Source organism: Biomphalaria glabrata, chromosome 1 (genome assembly GCF_947242115.1).
Source record: "Biomphalaria glabrata chromosome 1, xgBioGlab47.1, whole genome shotgun sequence".
Lineage (NCBI taxonomy): Eukaryota > Metazoa > Mollusca > Gastropoda > Planorbidae > Biomphalaria > Biomphalaria glabrata.
Window position 1 is genome coordinate 20,917,832 of NC_074711.1, and position 27,780 is coordinate 20,945,611.

Sequence of the window (27,780 nt, forward strand, 5' to 3'; positions counted from 1 at the left end):
TTTTAACACTATACAACTTCATTTACTCATTGAAAAGATGAAAGCGTTGCAGATTAGTCCATACTTAATACTATGGGCTAATGAATTTTTGACCCAGAGAGCTCAGAGGGTTAGGGTAAACAATGTTATATCTAATGAACGCATAGTTAACACAGGGGCGCCCCAGGGGGCTGTAACATCGCCATTGTGGTTCATTTTGTACACCAATGATTTTCAATCCGATAGTTCTTGTTGCTCCTTCACAAAATTCGCTGATGATGCGGCTCTTCTTGCCCTGCTCTCAGAGAGCTCAGACGTAAATGAGTATTTCAAAGAACTAGAACACATTGAGGAATACTGTAAGGATAATTTTTTATTATTAAATGTAAAAAAAACCAAAGAAATGATAATCGATTTTCGTAGGGACATGAAGGGAAATGATATTGTTTCTGTAGCTGGAGAGACTATTGAAATTGTGCAAACCTTTAAATACCTTGGTACTATCCTAGACAATAAACTAAATTTTACTGCAAATACTGATTATATCAGCAAAAAAGGGCAGCAAAGATTACGACTACTAAGAAAACTGTCCTCGTTTAATGTTAGCGAAAAGGCCTTGGCTATGTTTTATCACGCTCACATCTGCAATATTTTAAGTTTCAATATCACTGCCTGGTATGGCAATCTGAGCATTAAAAATAAGAATAAACTTTATAGAATCCTAAATGCTGCTGGCAAAATCATTGGCAAAAAACAAACCCCATTTGGTCAGTTGTTTGAGACAAACATCTATAAAAAAGCTAACAAGATCCTCGAAATAAAGAATCACCTTTTGTGTCAGGATTTTGTGATTTTACCATCACAAAAGAGATACAAGACACCGATAGCAAAGACAAACAGACACAAACACTCTTTTGTTCCCCTGGCAATCAAATCATTAAATAAGAACAATCTGATATAAACTTTGTCACATGTAAATTATGAGTGAGTCTGGTGTGAATGTACACTTTGGTTTCTTATAGTTATAATGTTTTTTGTTTGGTGTAATGCACAAATTGTAAGACAAATTTCCTTACGGATAATAAAGATTATTATTATTATTATTATTATTATATTTCATGTACTAGGGGAGATAATTCAATTTACTACAAAGATAAAAATGAATTAACAATAAAACTAAACTACACTGTAGATTAATGCCCTTGTTCGATGGCTTGCTTCTCAGTAGATTCATCGTTCTGTTTAAACTGCCATTGTTTGGAGCGGTAGGAATGTCCAACAAATGGCATATCAGTGGATAAATGTCCACATTTTGAATTGGATCCACTCGTTTACCTCCCGTCTGGAAATCTGGTCCACTGGCGAGAAAGAAAGGCTTCATGTTGCTAAGGTCATTGTCGTAGCCGTGGTCGCCTTTCAGCGGATACATTTTTCTGGTGGTGACATTCTGTGGACGATCTCAATAGATTATGCAAAAGTCGCAAAATTCCTTAACCCTTTGACTATGATTAGGTATTGTTTTTGAAATTGTAAATTATGGTTCAGTGTTTTGTATATTTTTGTTACTTTGGTTTTTAGTATTTTGTCCTGAAGTGTCTAAATTTAGTAATTTTACTAATGGTATTATTCTTTCTTCCCTAGAGCTAAGAAAGGAGTTTCTTGAATCAGTTATGAAAACTTATGACTTTAGAGATTTTAAATCTCTGATGAACACTCTCGACTAGATTGACAAGGATTCGTAATTATCTTCTTTATAGAAGCCACATGAAAATACTTCCATTACGTACAAGCATGGGTTCTAAACTTTTTAACCCAACTTCCCCAGTATGTTAAAGTCAACAACACCAAATCGTCAACTCGAGTACTATTCCACAAGGTTGTGTACTTTCTCCTGTAATGTACATTCTTTACACTAATGACATAAGAAGCATCTATGACTCAGTTAAACTCATTAAATTCGCTGATGTATTATTTCAGAAGACGAAACTCAGTATCGAAGCTCGACAGAAGAGTTTACAACTTTCTAGAACTGAATGTCACAAAAACTAAAGAACTTATTATAGATTTCAGAAAGAAAAAAAAAACTATACGTGAACTGCAAATAAACACTGCATCTATAGAACAAATGAAGGCATATAAATATCTAGGCGTTATCATTAATAACAAGCTTTCGTGGGAAGACCACCTTTGAACTCTGACAAAGAAAACAGCCCAGAGACTTTTTTCTATACAAACTCAATAGCTTTAAATTAAACAAGAAGATCCTAGATACTTATTATGGCGCGACTAAACAAAATCTGCTAACATACGGAATAACTTGTTGGCAAGGCAACGCTTCATCTAAACTGTTGCGCCGTCTAGAAAACATTATACAAAGGGCATCAAAAATTACACTCACAACATTACCACATTTAAAGGAACTTTTTGAAGAAAAGTGTCTAAGAAAAATCGAAAAGATCTTGTAAGACAACGGCCACCCGCTCCATCAGAACTAAGTCAGGTCGTCGCGAAGTGGGCGACTGCTGTCAATCAAAACAAGAACAGAACGGTACAAAAACTCGTTCGTAACTCACTCGGTCAGACTATATCAATGCTAGTCGTTGATCAGGAAACATGAAAAGGACCAAGATGCCTGTGAGTAGTTGCTGAATGAACTCTTTTTGTTGTGTCTGTACTATTTATGTGTATGTTTCTGTTGTATTGTCTGTATATGAGAAAAGAGTCCTTGTAACGACAATCAATTTCCATAAGGATCAATAAAGCAGTCTTAGTCTTGTTTTAGTCTTAGTCTTAAGAACGTTCTTTCCCACTAACTCTTTGCACCAACAGTTCACAGTGAGATCATTTTAAACGTGCTAGTGTAGTGCCGGATTTATTAACTGGAGACTTAGGGCAGCATTTGTATGGAGAACCTAACCCTCTTCAAGCGTCAATCAAAACGTACTCAATAATATTAATACATCTAAAAGCATGTCATACTTATGAAGAAATGAAAGAAGGCGTGTACAATTAAACTTATTTTGCTTATTGGAATATGTTTAATTTGCATACTTGTTTTTAATTTACAAAGGGCCCTACGACGAGGTTGAAAATTGGAAAAAAAAGGTTAAATACACCGACGGTTATTTGTCAAATTTGGTTTTAGTCACTGAACATTGTCTTGCTGTCAAGTCGATTGTCCATAAAAAAAAAGTGTTGACCAGATTTAGCGTTCAAAGCTACTTTTTAGTGGAGCACCTGTTCCTAGAATATTTGTTCTCTCATATCTCCAAGACGGTATGACATGCGCTATGCCATTCAGAAGGTTTTATATTTCTAAATGTATGTGGTAGAAGTTTTTAAATTAATTTATTTATTATTATTATGTTAGAAATGAACAAGTAGTCATTCTCTGGCGCTGCCAGGGTCGAGTTTCGCTAAAGAGAAACAAAATTCATCGTAGTCCCTTTAACAGTTTCCACTGAGGAATTTTCTGGTGATGTGGCAGGTCTGCAGCAGTACCGCCCTCTGACAGGCAACGAAGATGTTCCTAGGAATGTTAAGGGCCTTGAAGGTGTCTGTGAGGTCAGTTGTTATTATCCCCTCGGTTGATATAACAATGGGGTATATTGTTATTTTGGACAATTTCCATAGATGCTTAATCTCCAAGCCTAGTTATTATTATTATTATTATTATTATTATTTTGTGCAAACTTGATTACATCTTGAATTGACCTAGAACTGACCTAGAACTGACCTAGAACTGACCTAGAATGACATGATTGGGCTCGACATAAAAAAAAAGTACATTGAAAATGAACAAACTTACCGAAACAATGAGCCATCCTTCATCGGCGTATGCAAAGACAGGCATCACTCGCTTATTGTTCTTTAAATGAAATCTTTCTGGAATGTTTTCTTTCAGCATCACGTGAAGATGTTCAACACTAGACAAAGCCTCGACAAGCTCTTTGGCTTTATTTGGTTCAGGTATCAAGTTGGCAGTAGGTCCTTCGTCTACCACACGGCTTAACAAGGTGTCGTCAACTAATTCAGAAATGTCGATCAGCTGAAAGAAAAAAAAAACAAATCCATAAACAAACAAGATAAAAGTGTTCGTAGTCACAAAGTCGTAGTCGGCTTCTGCATGTCCGTCGTACTCAGATATTACATTACAAGGTAACTTACCCATAGCTGGCTTATACAAATGGGATTAACACAGACTGCTTCTTGTTATTTATGTCTACAGTTTTATACGTATATGTATATGCAATAATATACTAAAAATAACACAACAAACAAACGTGAACACTTTCTGAAGACCACTAGTAATTGTTACCAAATGTATTCCCATGCAACGTACGCAGCAAAGTCGTTAGAAGCCAGCTGAAACTTTCGTCTCACTGTTAGCTATTTGATTATTACATCTTTAATTTTAGAATGGAACAGTAGGCGCCGTTGGTTGAATACATTGCCCTCTGAATAGAACCTAACGTAGACGCCTTCATGCAAACGCTGCTTCATTTGAGTTAGTATTAAGAAGATAAAGAAATGAGTTGGAACGCGTAGACTACACATATGTTTTACGCCATTCAATATTAACTGATAGGTCATCATTGTGCCTTGGTTCAAATCTTTTCCGCCGTCGTGAAGCTGCTTGAGAATGGAAGGCCATCCCAGTTTGTCCTAAAAGACACAGTCCGTCTCGAAGTACGTCCACTGGACAGTAGTATCAATATAAAGTAGATATTGAACCTGCTTTGTGCACGATACAGGCAATGGGGATATTTTTAAAATAGATCTTAAGTTTTTGAGGTTTATGGCAGCTATTCCTAACGGTGTCTACTAAATTAAATAATTTGTGTCTTTTTATTTACTTTCAATTAGGCATTTTAAAATGCTAGATCTTTTTTTTTTTGTCTTCATTATTTGTTGTTTCACGTAATGAGAATATTTGCGTCTCAATCAGACTTATAGTTTAATCCGGGATAAATTAGAGTGGCTACCTATCTACTTCAGTCTAGATTTTTTTGTTATCGTATCACGTTTACTTGGTTCAAGACTTTTAATGATTTTAATTTTGAAACAAATTGCCACTATAAATAACAAAAATAAAATCTGTAACTACAATTTATTTCTAGTTACCCTGTGCTCCAGATCTACGTCCGACATTCCATGATCACTGGTGACAATCAGGTTTACTTTGTTCTGTGAAGGAAAAATAAAATATTGTTTTGAGTAGGTCACAACTTTCTTTATAGCCCAAGGACGGCGGCAATAGGATGGAAGGGGATCAATATCTTTAAAAAATATATCATTGCATATTTAAAGGTGAAATGTCCACCATTGAAGTATGGATGGATAGCTAATAGGATTTAGCGTCGCGGGTTCGAGCTTCTTACTGGTCATTTTAATTTCTTTTCCTTTTTCATTGACACAATTATGAAGGTTTGTCTCTGTTTTAACTTGACAACGTAGCAATAGAATTTTATTTTACATTTCATATTACCTGATATAGTCATACGAACATGAAATAAGGTCTCTATAATGTGTGTTTCAGGATAGTGCAGTTCTTGTTATAGCTAAATATAGAATGCAGTTTACCTTTAATCCATTTCTCTCTAATTCTCTCAGGAGATGACCAAGAATACTATCCATTTTTTCAATCGTCTCGACCACAGGCTGACTATCTGGCCCATAAGCGTGGCCGGTAGAGTCTGGCTCATTGAAGTACAAGAGAGCCAGGTCGAAATTGTCATCGGCTAACCACTGGACAACTGTGGTCACCCGTTGTTCGAAAGGAACGGAACTATTGTATTTTCTCCACTGTGTGGCTCTCTTTCCTTGGAGTTCAGTCTCACTCCCAGGCCAGAAGAATACACCTGATAGGATTTGATAGAAAAAACAACTTTTTTTAAACAAGTGTAAGTGTAATTGAATCAATTATTTTGACTCAAACATGTAATTAAATCGTAATAGATTTAGAATAACAATATAAACTTGTACGATTGGAAATATTGTTTCTGATTATCATGATGTTATGCCTTTCAATGCACTATGGTCCAATCCTTTATGTGGACCAGTTAGGAGAGAGGAGGGGTGGGGGTATCTGGGAGAAAGTTTCCTTGCTGGCTTTTCAAAAGCAATTTTTTTTAAAAAGTTGTTCAACTTTAATTCAAACTTGGAGGTTAATTTGACATAGCACTTGATATGCAATTACACTTGATATAAGCATTGTTTTTAAAAGTATTTTAAGAATAAATAAATTTTAAATTAAAATAAATACATTACGGTTAACTCCCTTAAAATAGAAGTAGAAATAATGAAAAGTTAAAGATAGTTAATGTTAGTTTTTAATGGATAATAGACCTGCTTTTAAGTTTGATTTCACAGCAGTAATCCAGATCGGTTCCCCGTTTTCCCACCAAAATGGTTCAGTGTTCTTGAGCGAGAAGGTTTTGTTTTCATCGGGATCATAGAACCTGTTCGAGATAATTCCATGAACTTCAGGATGGAGTCCTGGCAGTGAACAAAAAATCAACAACAAAAAATGCTTCAGCATTAAAGTTTCATTCATAAAATCATATTTTTGAGGACAAAAGTGTTGTGAATTTATTAACCGAGACATGTGACAAAAGTGTTGTAAATCTATACACATTGACACGTGATAAAGTGTTGTGAATTTATTAACCGAGACATGTGACAAAAGTGTTGTAAATCTATACACATTGACACGTGATAAAATGTTGTAACTTTATAAACCGAGTCATATGAGATCATTAAATTCTGACTGAGTTTGAAACACTTTGCGACAGTTCGGAGGGTCGTTCCATTTTTATTTTTTGATTAAAGGCAAGACTAAAATTCTAAAATACTTTACCTCTATTTAGCTTAATTAATTAATGTATTCTCTATAAGTATAAATTGCATTAGTCTTACTTTTTAGTTTGACGCATTTACATTTAATGATAGAGTTTCTGTTTAAGTATAGCAGACTTCCCTAAACCCAAACCCTAACAAGGGCATTACAATAATTTTATTTCCCAATAGTTTCCAACCGATGTAAACAAGTCAAACATACGGTCCAGGGAAGTAGTAAAAGTTAACGCGGACTTAATTAGAGATAAATTTTTATAACGACAGTTATTGCATCCATTGCATGAATATTTAATGTCTGATCCAACGATTATTTGAATCAATCGTTTTTGTAGGACGTCTCCGAGTTCAAAACATTGGCAAGACTTTCACACCATTCCGGAATCTTATATGACAGATGCTCCTTCAAATAAATAAAGATCATTGCTTCCTGCGCAATGTTCTCCGGGGTTGTACGTAAGTTGTTTTGTTATTATCATTATAATTACGAGTTCGGAAAGGAGTAAGTTGATAGATCTAACAAATCAGTTGAACACAGCCAATAAGAAATGTGTCCACAGAATGGAGTCCATGTCATCTTACTGGTCAAAGACCCGGATGTTGTCTGCACTCAAATGTAAGGCACACTGGCTATCCAATCACAGACTATATTCTGTACATCAAGTGTTACCAAGTCACGTGATATAAACTTTGGTAGATGAGCATGTTTCGATTGTTGGACTAAATTTAGAATACAAAAATACTTAACGCACTGGGTAAAGGACGTAATAAGATGACTTTGTCCCATGAAATGAAATAAGAGAAGTGTTTTTATCATTGTGTCTTTGTCAGCATTAGAATAGTCTAATAGTTACTAAATCCAAGTCCTTTATTCTCAACTCTGAACTTACCTGTGACCATACTGTAGTGGCATGGAAACGTTTTTGTTACGAACGAAGTGTTCATGTAAGGCATGGTAACTCCAGCATTGATCAGTCTCGTAAAGTTGGTAACATTAGTTGTCTTGGTGAGATAGTCGTGCCGGAACCCATCCATTGAGACAAGGAGCACCTTGGATTTAGCATCAACTCTCCAGCTCATTACACACAGCAGTAGCATCGATAGCACCACTTTGCACGACATTTGTAGTGCCCTTGTGTTGACCTGTAGGAAGAAAACACACACACAGACTTTCGTTTGTAGCACTTATATCTACATCACTAAGCCGCCACCTCCCTAAATTCCAGGGGGTGGGGTAAGGTTCAGTTTCCGCCTCCCTCATAAATCAAACAAATTCGAAAGAATAATTAACGAATTTCATGGGGTAGCTAAGAGAGGAGTGTTTGAGGCTCAAAACTAGAAACAAATTTGAGTGTTGTGCAGATCAATGTTTTTCAATTCTATAGTAGTTAAAAATGGTAGATCTATTCCTAAAGTATAATTAATAAAATTAGGTTAGCAACCTTACATTAATCAAACTCTTTGAATTGGTTATTTCGACTGGTTTTTTAGTGCTGGCAGGGGGAGAAACGCCTGTCAAAAACTTCAACCGATAGGCTAATAAATATCTTGGGGGTTTCTATGACCAGTTTTTGAATTAGTTATATATTACGCTTACACCAAATGAAAAACTGGGTCTACAAAGTGCACATTTAATTAGACATTTATTATGTATTGGTCAAGAACAGGATGTATGCAAAGTCTACACACATATGAAAATTATAATACAAACCTTCTCAGAAAATGAGTAAAAAAGAAAGTTTACTAAACACACTAACCTTTCTTGATATTCAGGATGTCTAATGACTCAAAAACAACGTCGGCCGTGTCAACTTTTCTACTACTTTCGTCCTTGCGTATGATCACAATATTTACATAAGCTCAAGTTTCTTGTCCTCTAGGAGAAAAAGAATGAACCAAACCTGGACGGTAAGACTAGACTGATGAAGCCTGCCTACACACACATCGAATCACACACACACACACCAAAAACGTGAGACAGACATTTTCACTACCATTGGAACACTCATTCACGTGGACGAGATAAAATTTTTGGAGGCAAATGTTTAAAAATAGTTTTTGGGGAAATATCCGCTAAGAACACAAATAACCAGGGGGAGCAGGGCTGGCTCAGACCCAGTCAACAAGATACGAGTCTAAGATTTATTAGCATCGTTTCACTCTGGTGGTATCGAACGACGCGAGATTGTATTTGAAACAATTTTTTTTAAAACTGTGCTAGCTTCACATATGGAGAGCTTTAAGTAAAGATACTCAAACTAACAAACAGATAGATAGATAGATAGATAGATAGATAGATAGATGTTACAAACACATCGCAAAGAATTAGAAGTTAAATTTATTTAGCAGGAAAACAAAACTAAACCTTGTCAAATACAAATCTTCCTCATTGAATCTTTTTAGTTAAAAAATAGTTTAGCAAGAGAGGTAACTGGGAATAACAAGAATGCATTAATTAATACATAACCCCGAATGCATCGTTCGATTTCCCTAATATAAACTGGAAACAAATAATATTGATTAATATTGAAAGTAGGCGACCACCAAACAAAACAGTATGAAAAAAAAAATCCAATTTTACATCCAATTGGATGGAGTATCGAATACAAATAGTAGAACAAGAAGACGAGAACAAGAAAGAAGTCCGTCTCGTGGCTGTGGACTACAGAGTTCTAAAAGTGCGCAGAATTCAGGTAATTTTTTGTTAACTTTGGTGTAAAATACGTCATTTAATACAAGAGGTACAATGAGTTCCGTGGATAAAATGTATTAAATAAATATTTTTAGAAATGAACATTTCCATGTTACCTATAGCATAATGGCTTGCATTTTCTAATCGTCCTAGTTCTTATATTACCACCCGTATACATTGTTCAATTTTCCCAATATTAATAAGAAACAATTAATATCGGTAATAGGCGTCCACGAAACTAAACGGCAAAAATCAAATTCTTATAACTATGAAATTTACACTGTCAGGACTGAATTCTGGTCAGCCTGGGTCTCCTGTCTACTTTAGAGGATAAGGGGGGCAATTCAGGGTCTTGACTTCAAGACTGTTTTGTTTTGAATTGTTTTACTTTGTGAGATGTTTTTTTTTTTAATGGAATGTAGCTCATAATAAAACTTTGTGGTTTTGTTCCTAGTCCTGGACAGCTGGATTTTGGTTATAGAGTTGAAGTGTAGACTCTAATTATTTCCGTATAGTTATTATTCAGTATTATGGGATATTGAGCTGTTATATTTTAATTCATACTGGATATTTCATTTGCCAGATCTTTCCCTTTATTATATTAAAGCATCTTTGATAAACAAGTTATACGTCCGTGAATAGGCATTCTGAATCTGCATTCTTTCGTTAAATGTGTCGTTACGGTATTGTTCAGGACTTGGTTACATTTAGTAATCAGCATTGAAACACACACATACGTATATTAGAGAAGAAAGAACCTTGACATGTGAGTGTTTTAAAGGGAGAGCATGAGAAAGTAACAAGGTGTGGTGTTCACAACTAGGCAGGTAAAGAGATATATATCAGGTCATGTCGATTCTCTAACATTCTAGATCCTTCAGACCCAATGACGCAGTTGCACAGAAGTACAGGTATGTCATAAAGAAGTACAGGTGTGCAGAGGCGTAGTGAGCTAACATGCACCCGGAGCAAGAAACTTTATTGCCCCCCCCCCCCCCCCATTTTCCATGAACATCAAATAGAACTATAGGCTTCTAAATAAAACGAATTGAATACTAATAGAATACAAATAACCTTATAATGTATTACCTAACTTTATATATTTTTGGCGCCTCTCTGCGTGTGGCGCCTCTCTGATGGTGGCGCCTCGGCATCGTGCCCTCCTATCACTACACCTCTACATGTATTTGTCATAAAGAATTACATGTATTTATTGTTTTATTTTTTAAAAATACATAAACGCGTTTGTTTGTTTAATTACAATTTCTCTAATTAGCTTACAAACCCTTAATGGGTCCAAAAACCTGGCTGGATACGGATCTCGAAAACGGCTCTAAAGAATTTCCTAGAAATTTGGTAGTATATGGAAGAAGATTCACTAGCTAATTGGTCAAACATGGAAAACTCTGGATTGACCGTTATAATTGTGCAAAATAGAATAATCTCAACATTCAATTAGGTCCAGAGATCTGTATCTGGAACACGTCAGTGAGACTTCTCGCTTCTATTTGCCTTCTAATTAGTTAATTAGCTATTGGTAATTAAATTTGTATTTGTTCGGTAAAGAAATTTTACTTGACTAACAAAGTGGAATTGAATTAGGCTCCTTTATACTTTGTAGAGAGAAAAGTTTGAAACTAACAATAGATAACTATTAAACTTTTTATTCATTAGTTATGAAGAGCTAAGTAATCAGTCTAGGACCTAGAAGATTATCATCAGTTTTATAAAAATAAATCAATATTATATAAAGAAAATTTATTTTCAATGATACAGCGCCGATTTCTTTGATATGACATTTTGTGGGAGTCTTGAATCTGTTTTCATCGTTCTTTTTTATAATGACAAACACTTTAGAGAGTATCAAAGAGCATCTGACAATTCTGACATCCTTTTATATTATATGCATTTTTCATAAAAGAAATTTAAAATTTAACTTTCTCTAAACATTCTCTAAGCTGACGTTGTTTCTAAGTTGTTATATTAAATTGACTAATTGAATGATTTCTTGTGTACATCATAAAATAGAACCCTGTTCTTCCTTTTTCTTCTCTGGGGCATCAATGCTAACTCTTTCGCAACTTCACCTCGACTTGGTCTTCTGCTTTTCTGTTGACTTCTGTAACTGTTTCCAGTGGAAAAGATTATTAATGCCGTTCGATCTCTAAACGTACCAAGTCCATCACTTTTTAATGCAAATCTAATACATGAATTTTATCGAATTCCTTAGTTCTATGTTCAATGTATGAAGTTTGGAGAAATAGACGAAAACATCCTCTTCTAGTCGTGCAACACATGTAACAACAGTGAAGGCTAACAAACACTGAAGACAAACTCAGTCCACTTTAGTCTCTGTAGTGAAGGCCAACAAACACTGAAGACAAACTCAGTCCACTTTAGTCTCTGCAGTGAAGGCTAACAAACACTGAAGACAAACTCAGTCCACTTTAGTCTCTGCAGTGAAGGCCAACAAACACTGAAGACAAACTCAGTCCACTTTAGTCTCTGCAGTGAAGGCTAACAAACACTGAAGACAAACTCAGTCCACTTTAGTCTCTGTAGTGAAGGCCAACAAACACTGAAGACAAACTCAGTCCACTTTAGTCTCTGCAGTGAAGGCTAACAAACACTGAAGACAAACTCAGTCCACTTTAGTCTCTGCAGTGAAGGCCAACAAACACTGAAGACAAACTCAGTCCACTTTAGTCTCTGCAGTGAAGGCCAACAAACACTGAAGACAAACTCAGTCCACTTTAGTCTCTGTAGTGAAGGCCAACAAACACTGAAGACAAACTCAGTCCACTTTAGTCTCTGCAGTGAAGGCTAACAAACACTGAAGACAAACTCAGTCCACTTTAGTCTCTGCAGTGAAGGCCAACAAACACTGAAGACAAACTCAGTCCACTTTAGTCTCTGCAGTGAAGGCCAACAAACACTGAAGACAAACTCAGTCCACTTTAGTCTCTGCAGTGAAGGCTAACAAACACTGAAGACAAACTCAGTCCACTTTAGTCTCTGCAGTGAAGGCCAACAAACACTGAAGACAAACTCAGTCCACTTTAGTCTCTGCAGTGAAGGCCAACAAACACTGAAGACAAACTCAGTCCACTTTAGTCTCTGCAGTGAAGGCCAACAAACACTGAAGACAAACTCAGTCCACTTTAGTCTCTGCAGTGAAGGCCAACAAACACTGAAGACAAACTCAGTCCACTTTAGTCTCTGCAGTGAAGGCCAACAAACACTGAAGACAAACTCAGTCCACTTTAGTCTCTGCAGTGAAGGCCAACAAACACTGAAGACAAACTCAGTCCACTTTAGTCTCTGCAGTGAAGGCCAACAAACACTGAAGACAAACTCAGTCCACTTTAGTCTCTGCAGTGAAGGCCAACAAACACTGAAGACAAACTCAGTTCACTTTAGTCTCTGCAGTGAAGGCCAACAAACACTGAAGACAAACTCAGTCCACTTTAGTCTCTGCAATGAAGGCTAACAAACACTGAAGACAAACTCAGTCCACTTTAGTCTCTTCAGTGAAGGCCAACAAACACTGAAGACAAACTCAGTCCACTTTAGTCTCTGCATATAAAACTGAAGCAGAGCTCAAGCAACAGAGTTATGTACTAAGGACTGTTTTATTTGAAAGAACCTGACTTTTAGTACTAGATAAAAGTGCTCTTCGTATCCCACGCCTTAGAAAAGAAAAGAAAAGTACTATGTTATCTTATTACTTTGTTACCTTATAGTACTTTGTTATCAGAAAGTAATTTGTGATATAATTAATCAATAAAATTGACTTATAATGCACAAACAATGTTTGTCTTAAGGTCTTGCATATACTGACAGTAAAACATCAACAAATAGACTGAAGCAAACAAGAAATGAAACGAAATAGTAAAATGTAAACATATTTTAATAAAATAATTATAAAATAAAAAAAATAGGATGTTTAAATATTGTTCTGAAATAAGTATTAGAATAAAACATTTGACTCGGACATATCTGGGCCATCGAGATAAGTATCAACAATTTTAAACAAAAATAGGCAGAGTTGAAGTCATTGATTAACATGCATGACTATATTACCTAAGGACATGTGTTGGACGTAACCATCTTCGTTTTTTTTTTTTTTTGAAGTAATGTCTGTATTTTATAAGATGGATAAATACATGTGCAAAGATTTATGAATAAATATATATGTTATGGATAGTGTTATGGCACGATTAGGAATTGGAGGTGGGGGGTGGGAGTTATTGGTTTCATAAATAGGGTTAGGGTTTCGACTTCAATGGCGCGACGAATTAAAAAAAACAAGACTAGGAAGTAAACACAGGAGACTTTTGGCAGCCAAGGAGGAAGGTCGGCTTTAGTAACTGAAGTAGAGACTTAGTTTAGTGACATTCAACAGTACCCTTCATTATTCTTCAACTTCTTGTGCGACATTCGCGTCGACTGGCTTCTGTTGTTGGCCTTTCGCCTGGGTTTATTGATTTCGTATTTTGAGAGTTACCTCCGTTTGAAATTTTAAACAGAAACATTTGATACTTTAATATTATCATTGTGAACTTAACATTGTGAACTTAGCATTGTGAACTTATCATCATTGAAAAAAATATTTGATACTTTAATATTATCATTGTGAACTTAACATTGTGAACTAAGCACTGTGAACTTTCATCATTGAAAAAAATATTTGATACTTTAATATTATCATTGTGAACTTAGCACTGTGAACTTAGCACTGTGAACTTATCATCATTGAAAAAAATACGAGGTAAAAAAACAACAACTTTGCAATGTTGCTGCATAAGACACAACGCGGTAGCGTTTAACAATAGCCATCGTGTTTCAGGGGGGGGGGGGAGGGGAGGGGAATAAAAAAAGGGGGGGGGGGATAAATATATGGACATGAACGTGATTGATTGTTGCACACAATCCCATTTGAGATGAAAAAAGAAAAACGACTCAATTCGTTTATATAGATGAAATGATATCAATAAGAATTTAAAAGATGTATTTAACACACAAAAAATAAATAAGTAAGTGTACGTGCCAACCCCAACTTGACTAAATGTTGACATGTTCACTTAGTTCTAGTTTTAGGGAGAAAGAAGTCAGTACATTTCTTCTCTGCTCACAGCAAACTTTGCATGCCGCCATGGGCATGGCCTTAAGCTTACTTCGATCCAACTTGAGCTTCGACATAATGATAAATGAAAAAAAAAACGATTTAAAAAGTAGATTTAATAGAATCACAAACTAATAACTTACTTCCTGTTTTAACTGGTTTTTTTTTGTTTTGCTTTTTTTTTTTTTGATAATTAAAAATTATGATTTAATTCATGGTTAACTGGAACTGGTTTCAAGTTTCACAGGAAGCTTTAACAAGTTAATTCATAAGCAACACATCTTGCTTCCAAATGTAACAGTGTCCTTATGCTGCATTACTTACACAAAAAAAAAATATATAGATAGGATATAGTGAAGTTTTAAACAAAAACATTTGATATTTTAATATTATCATTGTGAACTTATCATCATTGAACTTATCATCATTGAACTTATCATTGTGACCTTATCATCACTGAAAAAAATACGAGGTAAAAAAACAACAACTTTGCACTGTTGCTAATGCACTTCAATAGAGAGAAGAGAATGCATTCGTTACAAGTAGACATGTGCAATAACAATGTTTCTTTGTTGAAGTCTTAACCATCAAAAGTGAAACATGTTTATACAAACAATAAAATCTGACATTTGAAAGAAAGAAACAGCAGTATAGGAAATAGATGTTGCAATGGAATATCAGCGATACTAGAATGAACCTTGCAATTTTCAGAACAAGGCCCACTTGATGTAGGTTCCACGACAAATCTTTCACAGACATTTGGTTCACCTACAAATCTTTTAGGACAATTCATTCACCTGACATTTCGTTCACCGGACAATCCGTCCACCGGACTATTCGTTAACCCGCCTATTTGTTCACCCGACAATGACGACATATTGACGATGACGACATATCGACGATGACGACAAATCGTTCACCAACTGCTGGTTCACAGACCTGTTCACCTACATTTAGTTTATTTTACGAGAAATCGTTCGGTCGGGTGAACGAACAGTCGAGTGAACAAATTGTCGGCTGAACAAATTGTCTTGTGAAGGGAATATCGGTTGAACGAAATGTCCGTGAACGATTTGCCGTGTTCCCTTAGATGTGTTCCCACTTTGGACAGTTCCTTTTAGTTGTGAGGGTTGGATGCTGGGTGACTGTAGGGCGCTCCTTCCATGAAAGGTTGTTTGGCTTGAGCTGTATCGTAGGCTGGGGCGTAGCCATTGAATGGAGGCGGGGGCGCTTGCACGTCTAAAGGTGGTTGTGGTGGGTATGGCGGAGGCATGTTGTAACCGTCGTAGGGATTTCCAAATGTCGGTGGTGGATAAACACCGTAGGTATTGCCGTACGCCATGGGTGGGTACGGTCCTGCAACAGAAAGGGGAAAAAAAAAGTTATTTTATGATTAATAATGATTTATTTAGTTGTAATTTGTACAAATTTAATCATACTAATTCGTTTTAAAAATTTTTTTTGTATTCTTAAAACATTCGGCGTTTTGAGACCGTGGGGAAGGGAGGGGAAGCTGTAGTCTAGGAAAATATTCTTATCTTATATAATACAGACGTTACTTCAAAAAAGAAGATGATTACGTCCAACGCGTCATGCATTTAGTCATGCAAGTTAACCAATGACTTAAATTCTTCCAAGTCACTAGTTTTCCTGGCTGACTCAGGCAACCCATTTCATGCTCTAATAGCACTAGGGAAGAAGGAGAATTTGTACAAATTTGTCCAAGCATATGGAACGAGGAATGTGCCTTTATCTTTGTGTCTTTCTGAGTATTTTATTATGGTTCAGGGTTTTATGTATAATTGCTACTTTACTTTTCAGTCTTCTATTCTGAAGGCTTTCTAAATTTTGTGATTTTACTAAAGGTATTACTCTAGTCAAATGTAAATATTCGTTACTTATGAATCTCACTGCTCTATTTTGTGTCTGTTCCAGTTTCTTAATATCTTCTTGAGTTGAGGGGTCCCAAACAGAGGATGAATATTTTATTATTGGCCTAACCAAGGTTATATAACATTTTAGTTTTATGTTCTTATTTGAGTTATATTGTTTTAATCTTATTTGTTAACAAGCTACTTCGTGCATCTCGACAGTAAAAACTTCCGTTAGTTTAATTGCCAAATTTATTGAATACATTTATATTAAGAAAGCTCTTTACGTAATTGAATAATAATCCAATTATGCACCCTCTTTCTATAGTGTTAGTAATAGAATTTATTCTATAGTAATAGAACTTATTTTTCTACATTTTTATAACCAAAAGAAAAAAGAAGAATCTTATAGCATCTATAGGTAAAATTGTCTTCGTGGCCCAACCACGAAGAAAAAGTAATGGAAAGATAACTCTTTTATTTCTGCAAGTCGGACTAGAGTTACCCCGCGTAACCTTCGCGGTGACAGAGAGCGAGGCTGAGAAAAAAAAGAGAGGGGGGGGGGGACGTAGGCTACGCCACAGGTTGGCTCGTTGTATTTACTTGGTCTTTTTTTAAATCTTTTTTTTAATATTTTATTTTGTCTATGCCTCTTCACCTGGTTGGCGGAGTTCATTGTTTTATCTTGACATAGCATGGATTCTTCAGTGGCAGGGTGGCCATATTGAACAGACCAAAAGATGAAAACAGTCCAAATATTTTCTATAGCAAGTAACGGTCAATGGTCGGTCAGTTCAGCAATACTATTTCTGGGAAAGGTATATCCTGGAGTGTGGCTGGAGACTTTTCTTGATACCATCAGTTTAGAGCCTGCAGATTTTTAGAAAGGTTCGACCCTTCACTAACCTCCATGGCAAAGGCTGATCAATTTCAGCACTTCTAAAAATTCACAGACACAGCAAAGAGTCCTTCATTATTTTTTTCTCCTTTTTTTATTTTTTCTTCATTGTTTATATTTCTCTTACACTGTGTCCTTGTTTGTTTTTTTATTTTAAAAACTCCGTTTGATCTTACAAAGTCTAACGTTGCTCTTTTGTTTAGCCGTCGCTGTGCAACATTAAGATCATTTTGCAGATGTATCTGCGACTTTCGCAGTGTTGGATTTTGTACTAATTTAGAGTTGTCAAGATGAAGGGAAACTAAAAGTCATTATGATTATATCGTGATCACCATCATCATCATCATCATCATCTAATTCCATTGAGTTTAAGCCTCAAAAGGTTCAAATCTTCTCTTGCAAAAGTTCTGAGCAGAAACTCGCTATATGCGTAATGCACGTATACAGGCTTTCCAGATCTTTTGAGATAGAGGTCAGCAAGCCTGAGGCAGTCAAAAATCATAACCCATGTCTACTTCAGGGAAATGTCCAGCACTAACCGATGACAACTGTGCTTTGATCGCATTGGGCATTTTTCGGATATTGAACATTAACAACTGTACATGTATACGCCTAGGCAAGTTCGACAAACTGTAGTTAAGGGGAGCTAACTGATTAAATACTGAATTGAAGAGGATTTCATTCCCTTAAAACTGTTATTAAATCTAATATGCAATTATTTGAAGGATGTTAAACCAACAGAAAGTCTAAAATTTACAATAGTAATCTCAAAATTGTATTCTATATTCTAGTCTGTTATAAAGCTATCCAGTTTGTAGGTTAGTTTACTTTGTTGATTGAAAGGAACTCACCGTTAGATGAAGACATCTGATTCTGATTCTGGACACTGATCATTGCTGGATGCCCACCGACAACAGTTGGCTGTACAACTCTGCCCTTATACTGACTCTTCTTGATACAACAGCAGATAATAGACACGATGATGGCCACCCCGGCGATGCACCCTATGACGATCCCTATGATGTATCCAACACTTAAAAGAGATTGGTTGAAGAATTAGATAACCGATTACATTTTATAGACTCCTACACGTACAATTTGACCATTAACTTTACAAAACTTTGACTTTGACCAGTGCTTTTACTAAACTTTGAGAAACTTTAAATGTTAAATTCCTACAATTATCTCACACTTTCTTTGTGTCAAACCATGGTTGAAACTACTTGAAACCCTAAATCACCAGCTCAGATATTGATATCCATATGTAAAAAAAAAAATAATTGACTTAAAGCTGAAATTCCGCAACATTACTATGGTTGGTTATCTAAATACGTGAATGTCATAAGGGGATGCTCCTTTCTGGTCTTTTTTCTTCGAAAGGAAAATTGACAAAACTCTTTATTAAAATATAAGAGAGATCATTTAATTAATTATCGAATAAAAAGATATCTACAATTAGAGTACAGCGTTCCGTCTATAGTACATGGTGGAACCAACTCTTTTATTGCATTTTTCTTAATAATTAGTATGAGCAAGAAATCGTAGATTGATGTTGTTTTTAAATTATTAGTTGAATCATGGAACTATACTAAATTGAATGTTTGTTTTCAAAACACAAAAGCTGTCGAGAATGTCTTGATTAGAATGTTACACACACACACACACACACATCTCCAACCTGCTCAAATCTATTGCTTATGAAGTGTCGCACATATTTAACCTTTTATTTTTAAAAATGATACAGGAACCTTTATGAAGTCTTAGATATGTGTAACTTAAGCTGATTTTGCCACATATATATTCTCAAATTAAAACAGATATGCAAATAATTCATAAAAACCAAGGGAGCTAAGAATAAACATCGACTACGAAATAATCTGTAGCCAGATATTTCCAGAATTTAGCTAGAGATGGCAGACTATAAAGAAGGCAAAATATAAACTCTCCAAGTTATTTTATTTATTGTGCGTCATTTAAACACTATCTTTATGGATTTATAATTGATTCATATTGTGTCTTTATAGTTAAAGTAATATGTGCGCTTAATAATTTTACAATTCAACTTTGCGACATTAAAGTAATCAATTTTCTGAAGTGAAACTACGCTATAAACACGAAGCACACACTGAAATGCCGTGCCAGTTTAGAATTACAAATATATAATAACCATACATCACTAGCGGTTACAGCGGTTATGTGAAAATGATACAAGCACATTTGGACATTAGTGTCCAGTACTATATACAATAAAAAATATGAGCATCCAATAATATAGTTCTACAAGTGTATGGGGCACTTGGCTTCCGAATCGGGGGTGAAGACTGGGATTTTGAACATTGGAATTTTTAGGACGCCCCTGATTTCTCCCAACTCTAATGGATACCTGACATACGTTTGGAAAGTAAGGGCCACATGACACCCTCGTTAACCGTCGGCCATTGAAACAGATAAACTTTGCATCAACTACCCCATAGAGTCTGAAAGTATTATTCTCATACAGGTGTCTATTAACATACTGAGCCTGATGCTTACTTTGCAATACAGCAGTACTCATTCAGAGATGCTCCACAGCAGCCGAAAGAACAGTAAAATGTAGTAGTCGGCTGGTAGAAAAATGACGAGTAGGATGTCTTGGTGCAGTACTCACCGAGAACACACTCTGAAAGTAGACAGTGTTCATTGAATAGTAGAATCGGACGGAATCTTACTGCAACGTACTGTCCCAACATGGTTCATGAAATAAAACATTGAATAAGTCATTATATAACGTCGTGTATACGACTGGCGAACACTAAATACCCAATGGTAAAGCATTGATCGGATAGTGCTGGATGATCTGCAGGTTGCATTTGTTCATGATACTACATTTACTTTCTACTTGTGACCTTTAAACATATAACTAAGTTAACAACAAGGGTACAAAGAGACAAGCTCATCATCTGTCACTGAAGTGTTCCACTCAGCCAGGTACAGGTGTCAATAGTTTTAGTATGAATATCAGAAGCTTTGAACTACAAACTGTCAACAACAAAAACTTCGTTTGTTAAAAGGCTATCTTAAAAGTAAAGCTGTCAGATAAAACATCAGCTTATACAGCACAGACTACACGTGAATATCAAACTACTTACCTAGAGCAGTTACAAAGAACACAGCTGACACCAGTAGCTGTGTCACAGCCATAACTGGATAATCTCAAGGTACTATTGTTGTCGATATCAGTCTTGACGTTTCCCTCACAGAATACACAAACAGAAAAAGCTGTAAATGAAAACAAGTCAATCAGTTCCTTGTGTGAAATGAAACAAACACAAACTAACGCAGCAACAAAGTGTATGACGTTTCTTACCGTCAACCTGATGTCTAAAAATACAACAGAGACTGTACTAAAAGAATGGCCCATGAATGAATGTGTACATAATAGGTTGATCTTGACGATATTGATTGACTCCAGGTGTGTGTGGACATACTTGTGTGTGTGTGTGTGTGCATGATTATGTCACACAACTTCCAGTTTTATTGATTGGAAAGAAAAATCTGAACAATATTTTATGAAACTAAGACTGCCATTAACTCAGGCCGTAACGAATAGGAGAGAGAAATGATTGTATCAATGAAGAAGGGTCGCAGCTTATCAAGTCCGAGCCTATAGGAAACACTCAACAACATCCTTTAGTCTAGACACGTTAGGAAATGCTCAACTTTAATCATGTGTGGCTTATCCATATACTTGTACTTCTAGCAGTATGTTACGTGCAATAAATCATTTCAATAAGAAAAAAAAAAGAAATACATAGACACAAACTTGCAAAGCTAGAGTTATAATACTATTTCTGTGAAGCTAGAATTATAACACTATTTCTGTGAAAGCTAGAGTTATAACACTATTTCTGTGACTATATTTCAACAGAAGATAATGACCATTAAGGTGGCCACCATATATTTTAATATTTGAATATTAAACCTGTAGTTACGTTCATGTAAATCAATAGTGCTAAGATCGATATTTTTTTTAAACAGCCTTGCAATCAATGGTCTGGTATTGTGTGCTAGAGGCTCCTGTTGCTAGTTCGTTCGATCAGAAAAAATCAATAATTGGTTTTAATAAGGCGTAGGGGAAGGATTGTTTTAAAGTAAGCAGCATTTTCTGACACGTTTGGTGAACTATAGACATACTTGTATGATTTGTTGAAAAAAATAGAGAATGATTATAAAACATATTTTAACGTCTTATATATTAACCCTTTTCATTGGGACTTAAAACTTATATAATTTATTTAATTTGTTGCTCGTGTTATGCACTGTTTGTCCGTTACACTAGAATTTGCATTGTATACAATAATAAATTTTTTTCCAACAAAAATAAACAAAATATCGTAACTGGTCAACATGGCCTAGAATAAAATTAAGAAAGTATTTCATCAAGAAGTAGAACATGAAAGGGGTGATAAATCATGACCAAAGTGACAGGCATCCAGTGTGTTCATAGTGTATATTAAATTCCCGTGGTGCTTTTTTTCCCCCTAGAAATCGGTTATTGTCTTTTATTTTTCGAAAAGCCATGCTTTTTCTCGATTTTTTTCCCTCGGGGTGAAATGCGTCACTTGTAATTGTGCAATGCGCCACTCATGTTCATAAGTTGGCCACCCCTGATCTAGAACATGAAAAGAATTAGAAACAAGGGGAATAAATCATGACCAATGTATCTCACTGTGACTTTAATGACGACAGACATCCAGGTGTGCACATACTGTTTGGCCCGTATGACCTGCAGCTGGGAACATTGCTGACCAGCTTACTTGCTTGACTAATATAGTTGACAGACTTCAGACATGTTTACTTTTCAACTTGTATGGAAAAAAGAAAAAGTATGAGTGATGGGAGTGTATTACCAGACAGACCGCTTCATCTAGAGTGAATCTAGACATTCAATTGAAAAGAAAAAGTAATTGATAAAGGAATTCAGGTATTGATGTTTTTTTGACTAGTGACTACTGCAACTTAAATTCATGTGCAGGACAGAAAGATTGCATGTGTTTTTTTACCAGGTGTGTGTGGACATACTTGTGTGTGTGTGTGTGCATGATTATGTCACACAACTTCCAGTTTTATTGATTGGAAAGAAAAATCTGAACAATATTTTATGAAACTAAGACTGCCACTAACTCAGGGTGTAACGAATAGGAGAGAGAAATGAATGCATTAATGAAGAAGGGTCGCAGCTTATCAACCCTAACCTGATGTACCTCTTCATCTAGACATTCAAGTTGTATACATTCACTATTAAAGAAAACTAATTGACCTACAAACACTTTAGGATTGACCTACTAACACTTTATGATTGACCTACTAACACTTTAGGATTGACCTACTAACACTTTAGAATTGACCTACTAACAGTTTAGGATTGACCAACTAACACTTTAGGATGTATGATGGAAGTGTGTCGCTACTTCATCTACACATTCAAATGGTCAAGTATTAAGAAACAGTGAAGAAAGAGAAACTTAGACACTTATGTATGTGTCAAACATTCAAAGACAAGTGAAGTCCAGAGATGATGCAGCAGTCAGAGAGGACAGAACAAGAGACAAAACTTGATGTCGTAGAACAGTGATTCCCAAACTTTTTTCCTTAACTCTTTCTCTCCGTAATTAGTTTTCTCGTTCCGATAGAATTATTCATTTTGCTCATTTGTATTTCACTATCCTGTTCTGATTAAACTTCAATGGAGCTCAATGAAAACTCCTTGAAATTTTAAACCTCTTTGCTCTGCGGGCAGAGTTGCGTTATTAGGTAGACCTTAAGAAAGTAGCAATAATAAAATAGATAATAAAAATAAGAATAAAAGAATAATAATAGTTTCTTTATTATCCATTGAAAATATTTCTTTCATTTTATGCATTATATATAACAAAAGATTTTAATGTTAGCAAACAAATATAACGATACATTCACACCAGTTTCAATCCAACATTTTACATGCAATGTTTATATCAGTTAGTTGGCTTGTGTTTAAATGATTTCATTGCTAGAGGAGCTAAGAAGTTTGTAAGTCTGTTTCCTTTTTGTTTTCAAAGTTGACTCTGTAGTCTCTGCTAGTATACGCATATAGACATGAAGTATTCATCTAGATTATTTTTGATGAGCGGTAATGACTTCAAGGTAAAATCCAGGAAGCCTTCCGGTAGAAGTCTAGTTGAAGTACATTGTGATACAAACTAGACATAGTACGTTTTTGAAACTTTTTTTTTTTTCACATGTGAACAAATTTAATTACAATTAATTCTAAAGAAACCACAATTAGCTTATTGCATTTAACTCGACAGAAATGTCTTCAAGCAATTACCTTTCATTCAAAGTTTTTTTTTTTTAATTAATTAGAATCAATACTTATGCTAGACTTTATATAGAGAGTCTTATGTCTTTTGGACCGTTAGAGAATTCAGATGTAAAATCATTTTTAAATTAAGACACTTTGAAATCATTTGAAATCTTCGAATCAACGAATACAATCATTGCTGCTTGCCAATATTTAAAACAATACACAATCAGAGAAAACAAAACATATTCTAAATGTATTTTAATGTATTCAATTTCTTCAGGTTAAAGTTGAAGGTGAATAAGTAAAAACTGTATCCTGGGATGTGTTGGCTGTGTAATCACCGAGGGGAGGTTGATGTCCATAGTTCGTGATGCCGAATGGCGTAGGTTCTGATCCTGCATTACCATAAGCTGATAATGGGTAACCTGCTCATAGAAAATCAAAAGCTTAAAATAATTTTTAAAAAGTCAGTTAAGTTCGAGATCTTAAAGTTTTCTCTATAACATACACATGTGCGAGTGTGCACTATAGTCAACACAGTAGGCTTACGATTTATTATAGATAGGAAGACGTCAACTGGAGGGCATTGTAAATATAATAAAACTGCGAACTAAATATTTAGCTTCTACCAATTGACTAAACACTTTAGACATAAGGACACTATATATAATCCATCCATCCATCCATCCCAGTGGCGCTACAGCCCATGGAGGGCTCTGGCCTGCTTTGACACATCCTTCCATTCAGTTCTCTCCTGGGCCTTTCGTCTCCACGCCCTAATATACAATTTTATTCATCTTCCCAGACTTATATATATATATAAAGTGTCTGTAAAGTTTACACGAGAATAAGGAAAGTTATCTATCTAAATAAATATAGATAGATAGATAGATCGATAGATAGATAGATAGATAGATAGATAGATAGATAGATAGATAGATAGATAGATAGATAGATAGATAGATAGATATATAGATAGATAGATCCATGGATTCAAAGTGAAATAAATCATTTTTTACTGACCATTACTTGCATTCATCTGATTCTGTGTGTTGGTGACTGCCATCGGTAGAATGACTGCTATCCTTCGTGGTTTGCAATGTAAAGGGCAATAGCGACATTTCGTTTTGTAACAAAATATTCCAAGGACAATCGCCGCAATAAATATGACAATACCAATCACTATGCCGACTATAGGTCCAGGGCTGCAATCAGGTAGTAATATATAGATCTATATATAGTTTTTGAAAAAAGTTTCAAGGCTATTTCTTAAAAGAAACCATTTTGGTTTTTAAGGCAAAATGCGAACTATTTTGCTTACACAAATATAAATTTTCAAAAAGAAAAAAGAAACATCTATTATATAGTGAAACTAAATTTATAGTGGCGAGAGCATTTATTATTTGTAATTTGTAAGAACTAAATGTATAGTGGCGAGAGCATTTATTATTTGTAATTTGTAAGAACTAAATGTATAGTGGCGAGAGCATTTATTATTTGTAATTTGTAAGAACTAAACGTATAGTGGCGAGAGCATTTATTATTTGTAATTTGTAAGAACTAAATGTATAGTGGCGAGAGCATTTATTATTTGTAATTTGTAAGAACTAAATGTATAGTGGCGAGAGCATTTATTATTTGTAATTTGTAAGAACTAAATGTATAGTGGCGAGAGCATTTATTATTTGTAATTTGTAAGAACTAAATGTATAGTGGCGAGAGCATTTATTATTTGTAATTTGTAAGAACTAAATGTATAGTGGCGAGAGCATTTATTATTTGTAATTTGTAAGAACGTTTTTCCTTGTTAAACTAATTTAAGTTATTATTTCTGATTTTTAAAACGTACGTGAAATATATATCATTTTTCAAACAATCAATATCATTTTTCAAACAATCAATATCATTTTTCAAACAATCAATATCATTTTTCAAACAACCAATATCATTTTTCAAACAATCAATATCATTTTTCAAACAATCAATATCATTTTTCAAACAATCAATATCATTTTTCAAACAATCAATATCATTTTTCAAACAATCAATATCATTTTTCAAACAATCAATATCATTTTTCAAACAATCAATATCATTTTTCAAACAATCAATATCATTTTTCAAACAATCAAAATATCATTTTTCAAACAATCAATATCATTTTTCAAACAATCAAAATATCATTTTTCAAACAATCAATATCATTTTTCAAACAATCAAAATATCATTTTTCAAACAATCAATATCATTTTTCAAACAATCAAAATATCATTTTTCAAACAATCAATATCATTTTTCAAACAATCAAAATATCATTTTTCAAACAATCAATATCATTTTTCAACCAATCAAATATCATTTTGGTGAACTTGACTTTTCGACTTGGAAGTTGATGGTGCGGTTTTAGTTTCCGTTTGTTATAGACTAATACAAAGTTCATCAATTTCAACTAAAAAATAAAAGTATCTATCTATCTATCTATCTATCTATCTATCTATCTATCTATCTATCTTAAAGTGAATTATTACGTTATTTTGTCTTATCAAATACAGACGTTACTTCAAAAAGAAGATAATTACGTCTTACGCATGTTCCTAAGTCAATCTAGTCATGCATGTTAATCAATGACTTAAATTCTGCCAAGTCGTTGGTTTTTCTGGCTGATTCAGGCAACCCATTCCATGTTCTAACAGCACTAGGAAAGAATTTGTACAAATTTGTCCTAGCGTATGGGATGAATATTGCGGTTTCATCTTTGTGTCTTTCTGGGTATTTTATTATATTTTGTTTTTTGTATTTAAAGATTATGGTTCAGTGCTTTTTGTATAATTGCTACTTTTTTGTAAGTCTTCTATCCTGAAGGGTTTCTAAATTTAGTGATTTTACTAAAGGTGTTACTCTAGTCAAATGTGAATATTTGTTATGAATCGCACTGCTCTATTTTGTGTCTGTTCCAGTTTCTTAATGTTTTCGTGAGTTGAGGAGTCCCAGACAGAAGATGCATATTCTATTATTGGCCTAACCAAGGTTAAATAACATTTTAGTTTTATGTTCTTATTTGATTAGTACAAATTTCTTTTAATAACGCCTAATGCTTTGTTTGATTTTTTAAATAGTTTCATGTGTTATTTTGCATTTTAAAAAAGTAATACTTACTCAGCAATACAGCAATGGTGGTCCACAACAAAGGACAGTCAAAATCTTCATACAAATAGTTGTATGGCTCTCGACTCAGAGGTTTTGAGCATACATAGCCATCAGAAGAGGCTAAACGAAAAAAAAAATACTGTACTCCCAAATATTAGAATATTACATAGAACAAAAAATTATTTTTTTTCAGTAACTAAAGTTTGTATTTGAATCAGTTTTAAATTAGCTTTTGACATCCCAGTGGTGAGAGGTACTTTGGACATTGGACCAACGACATGAAAGAATTCTGATGAAAAAATGAAAGAAACACTATCACATATAACAAAGTTTGAGCCTTATAAAAAAAACAACAACCCAACTTACCTAAAGACGTTAGCAAGAACGCAATGAACAAGAGAAAGTCCTCCATGTTATCTCATGCCATGCTCAAAATAAACATTTCTTGGACTTCTGTTAACGAGATCAACGCTGACACGGTTCAATGATGAAAGTTGAATCACTAAAAACTCGCGACATTGTTAGGTCTGGATAAAAAAGTAATATTATCATTTGGTCAAATTCTTTCCGCGTGACGTACATAACACGTGACTCTATTAAGTGCAAATGCACCAGCACATTGCATCGGAACCACTCTCTAGGAGATTAATTGTTTGGAACAAATAGATATCATATAAAACCAGGAAAGATAGTAGGCCTCAGATCAGTGAATTATTGCGAAATAGTTCACAGTTCGCTTTCATAGATGAGATAAAAGAACCGTGTGACTTAATCGAAGTACCTCACGTCAGCTAACTAGATCTACGTATACACAGTTTACCTAACCTTCATTAAAAAGAGAAAGAGGCAAAAAAAAAAAAAAAAGGCAAATGTTCAATCGCTCATTGCACA

General features: G+C 34.7%; 2 protein-coding genes and 1 long non-coding RNA gene across 5 annotated transcripts; all 3 read right to left on the minus strand.

The window, feature by feature from the left end:
• Nucleotides 1-1,066: 1,066 nt before the first annotated feature.
• LOC106067270 (bis(5'-adenosyl)-triphosphatase ENPP4-like) lies at nt 1,067-8,836 on the minus strand. Of its 2 annotated transcripts, none has more exons than XM_013226434.2 (7): nt 8,592-8,836; nt 7,725-7,977; nt 6,328-6,477; nt 5,563-5,840; nt 5,104-5,166; nt 3,788-4,027; nt 1,067-1,426 (listed from the first exon to the last, which is right to left on the minus strand). In XM_013226434.2, the coding sequence occupies exons 2-7, from the start codon at nt 7,954-7,956 to the stop codon at nt 1,103-1,105; spliced, it is 1,287 nt and encodes a 428-aa protein (XP_013081888.2). In that variant the 5' UTR covers nt 7,957-7,977; nt 8,592-8,836; the 3' UTR covers nt 1,067-1,102. The 2 variants fall into 2 exon arrangements, with proteins under 2 accessions (XP_013081888.2, XP_013081886.2); XM_013226432.2 differs by having other exon boundaries at nt 1,068-1,426; nt 8,546-8,836.
• Nucleotides 8,837-13,418: 4,582 nt separating this feature from the next.
• LOC106067272 (cysteine and tyrosine-rich protein 1-like) lies at nt 13,419-20,910 on the minus strand. 2 transcript variants are annotated; one of them, XM_013226438.2, is made up of 5 exons: nt 20,767-20,910; nt 20,549-20,678; nt 19,953-20,079; nt 18,272-18,453; nt 13,419-16,007 (listed from the first exon to the last, which is right to left on the minus strand). In XM_013226438.2, the coding sequence occupies exons 2-5, from the start codon at nt 20,598-20,600 to the stop codon at nt 15,769-15,771; spliced, it is 600 nt and encodes a 199-aa protein (XP_013081892.2). In that variant the 5' UTR covers nt 20,601-20,678; nt 20,767-20,910; the 3' UTR covers nt 13,419-15,768. The 2 variants fall into 2 exon arrangements, with proteins under 2 accessions (XP_013081892.2, XP_013081891.2); XM_013226437.2 differs by lacking the exon at nt 20,767-20,910 and having other exon boundaries at nt 20,549-20,760.
• A 2,833-nt stretch (nt 20,911-23,743) lies between these two features.
• On the minus strand, nt 23,744-26,921 carry LOC106067275 (uncharacterized). Its single transcript, XR_008777702.1, has 3 exons — nt 26,899-26,921; nt 24,766-24,947; nt 23,744-24,167 (listed from the first exon to the last, which is right to left on the minus strand). It is a non-coding gene; the product is annotated as an uncharacterized LOC106067275 (long non-coding RNA).
• Between the last annotated feature and the right edge of the window lie 859 nt (nt 26,922-27,780).

What these genes read in the sequence shown, in the direction of transcription:
- LOC106067270 (XM_013226434.2), bottom strand. Translation starts at nt 7,956, where the DNA reads ATGTCGTGCAAAGTGGTGCTATCGATGCTACTGCTGTGTGTAATGAGC. An exon ending in TAGAGAGAAATGGATTAAAG is followed by an intron (nt 5,167 to 5,562) that starts GTAAACTGCATT and finishes TTTCCTTCACAG; the next exon opens with AACAAAGTAAACCTGATTGT. An exon ending in AAGGATGGCTCATTGTTTCG is followed by an intron (nt 1,427 to 3,787) that starts GTAAGTTTGTTC and finishes GATCGTCCACAG; the next exon opens with AATGTCACCACCAGAAAAAT.
- LOC106067272 (XM_013226438.2), bottom strand. Translation starts at nt 20,600, where the DNA reads ATGGCTGTGACACAGCTACTGGTGTCAGCTGTGTTCTTTGTAACTGCT. An exon ending in GTTCTTTGTAACTGCTCTAG is followed by an intron (nt 20,080 to 20,548) that starts GTAAGTAGTTTG and finishes GTCTACTTTCAG; the next exon opens with AGTGTGTTCTCGGTGAGTAC. An exon ending in GAGTACTGCTGTATTGCAAA is followed by an intron (nt 18,454 to 19,952) that starts GTAAGCATCAGG and finishes ATCTCTTTTAAG; the next exon opens with TGTTGGATACATCATAGGGA.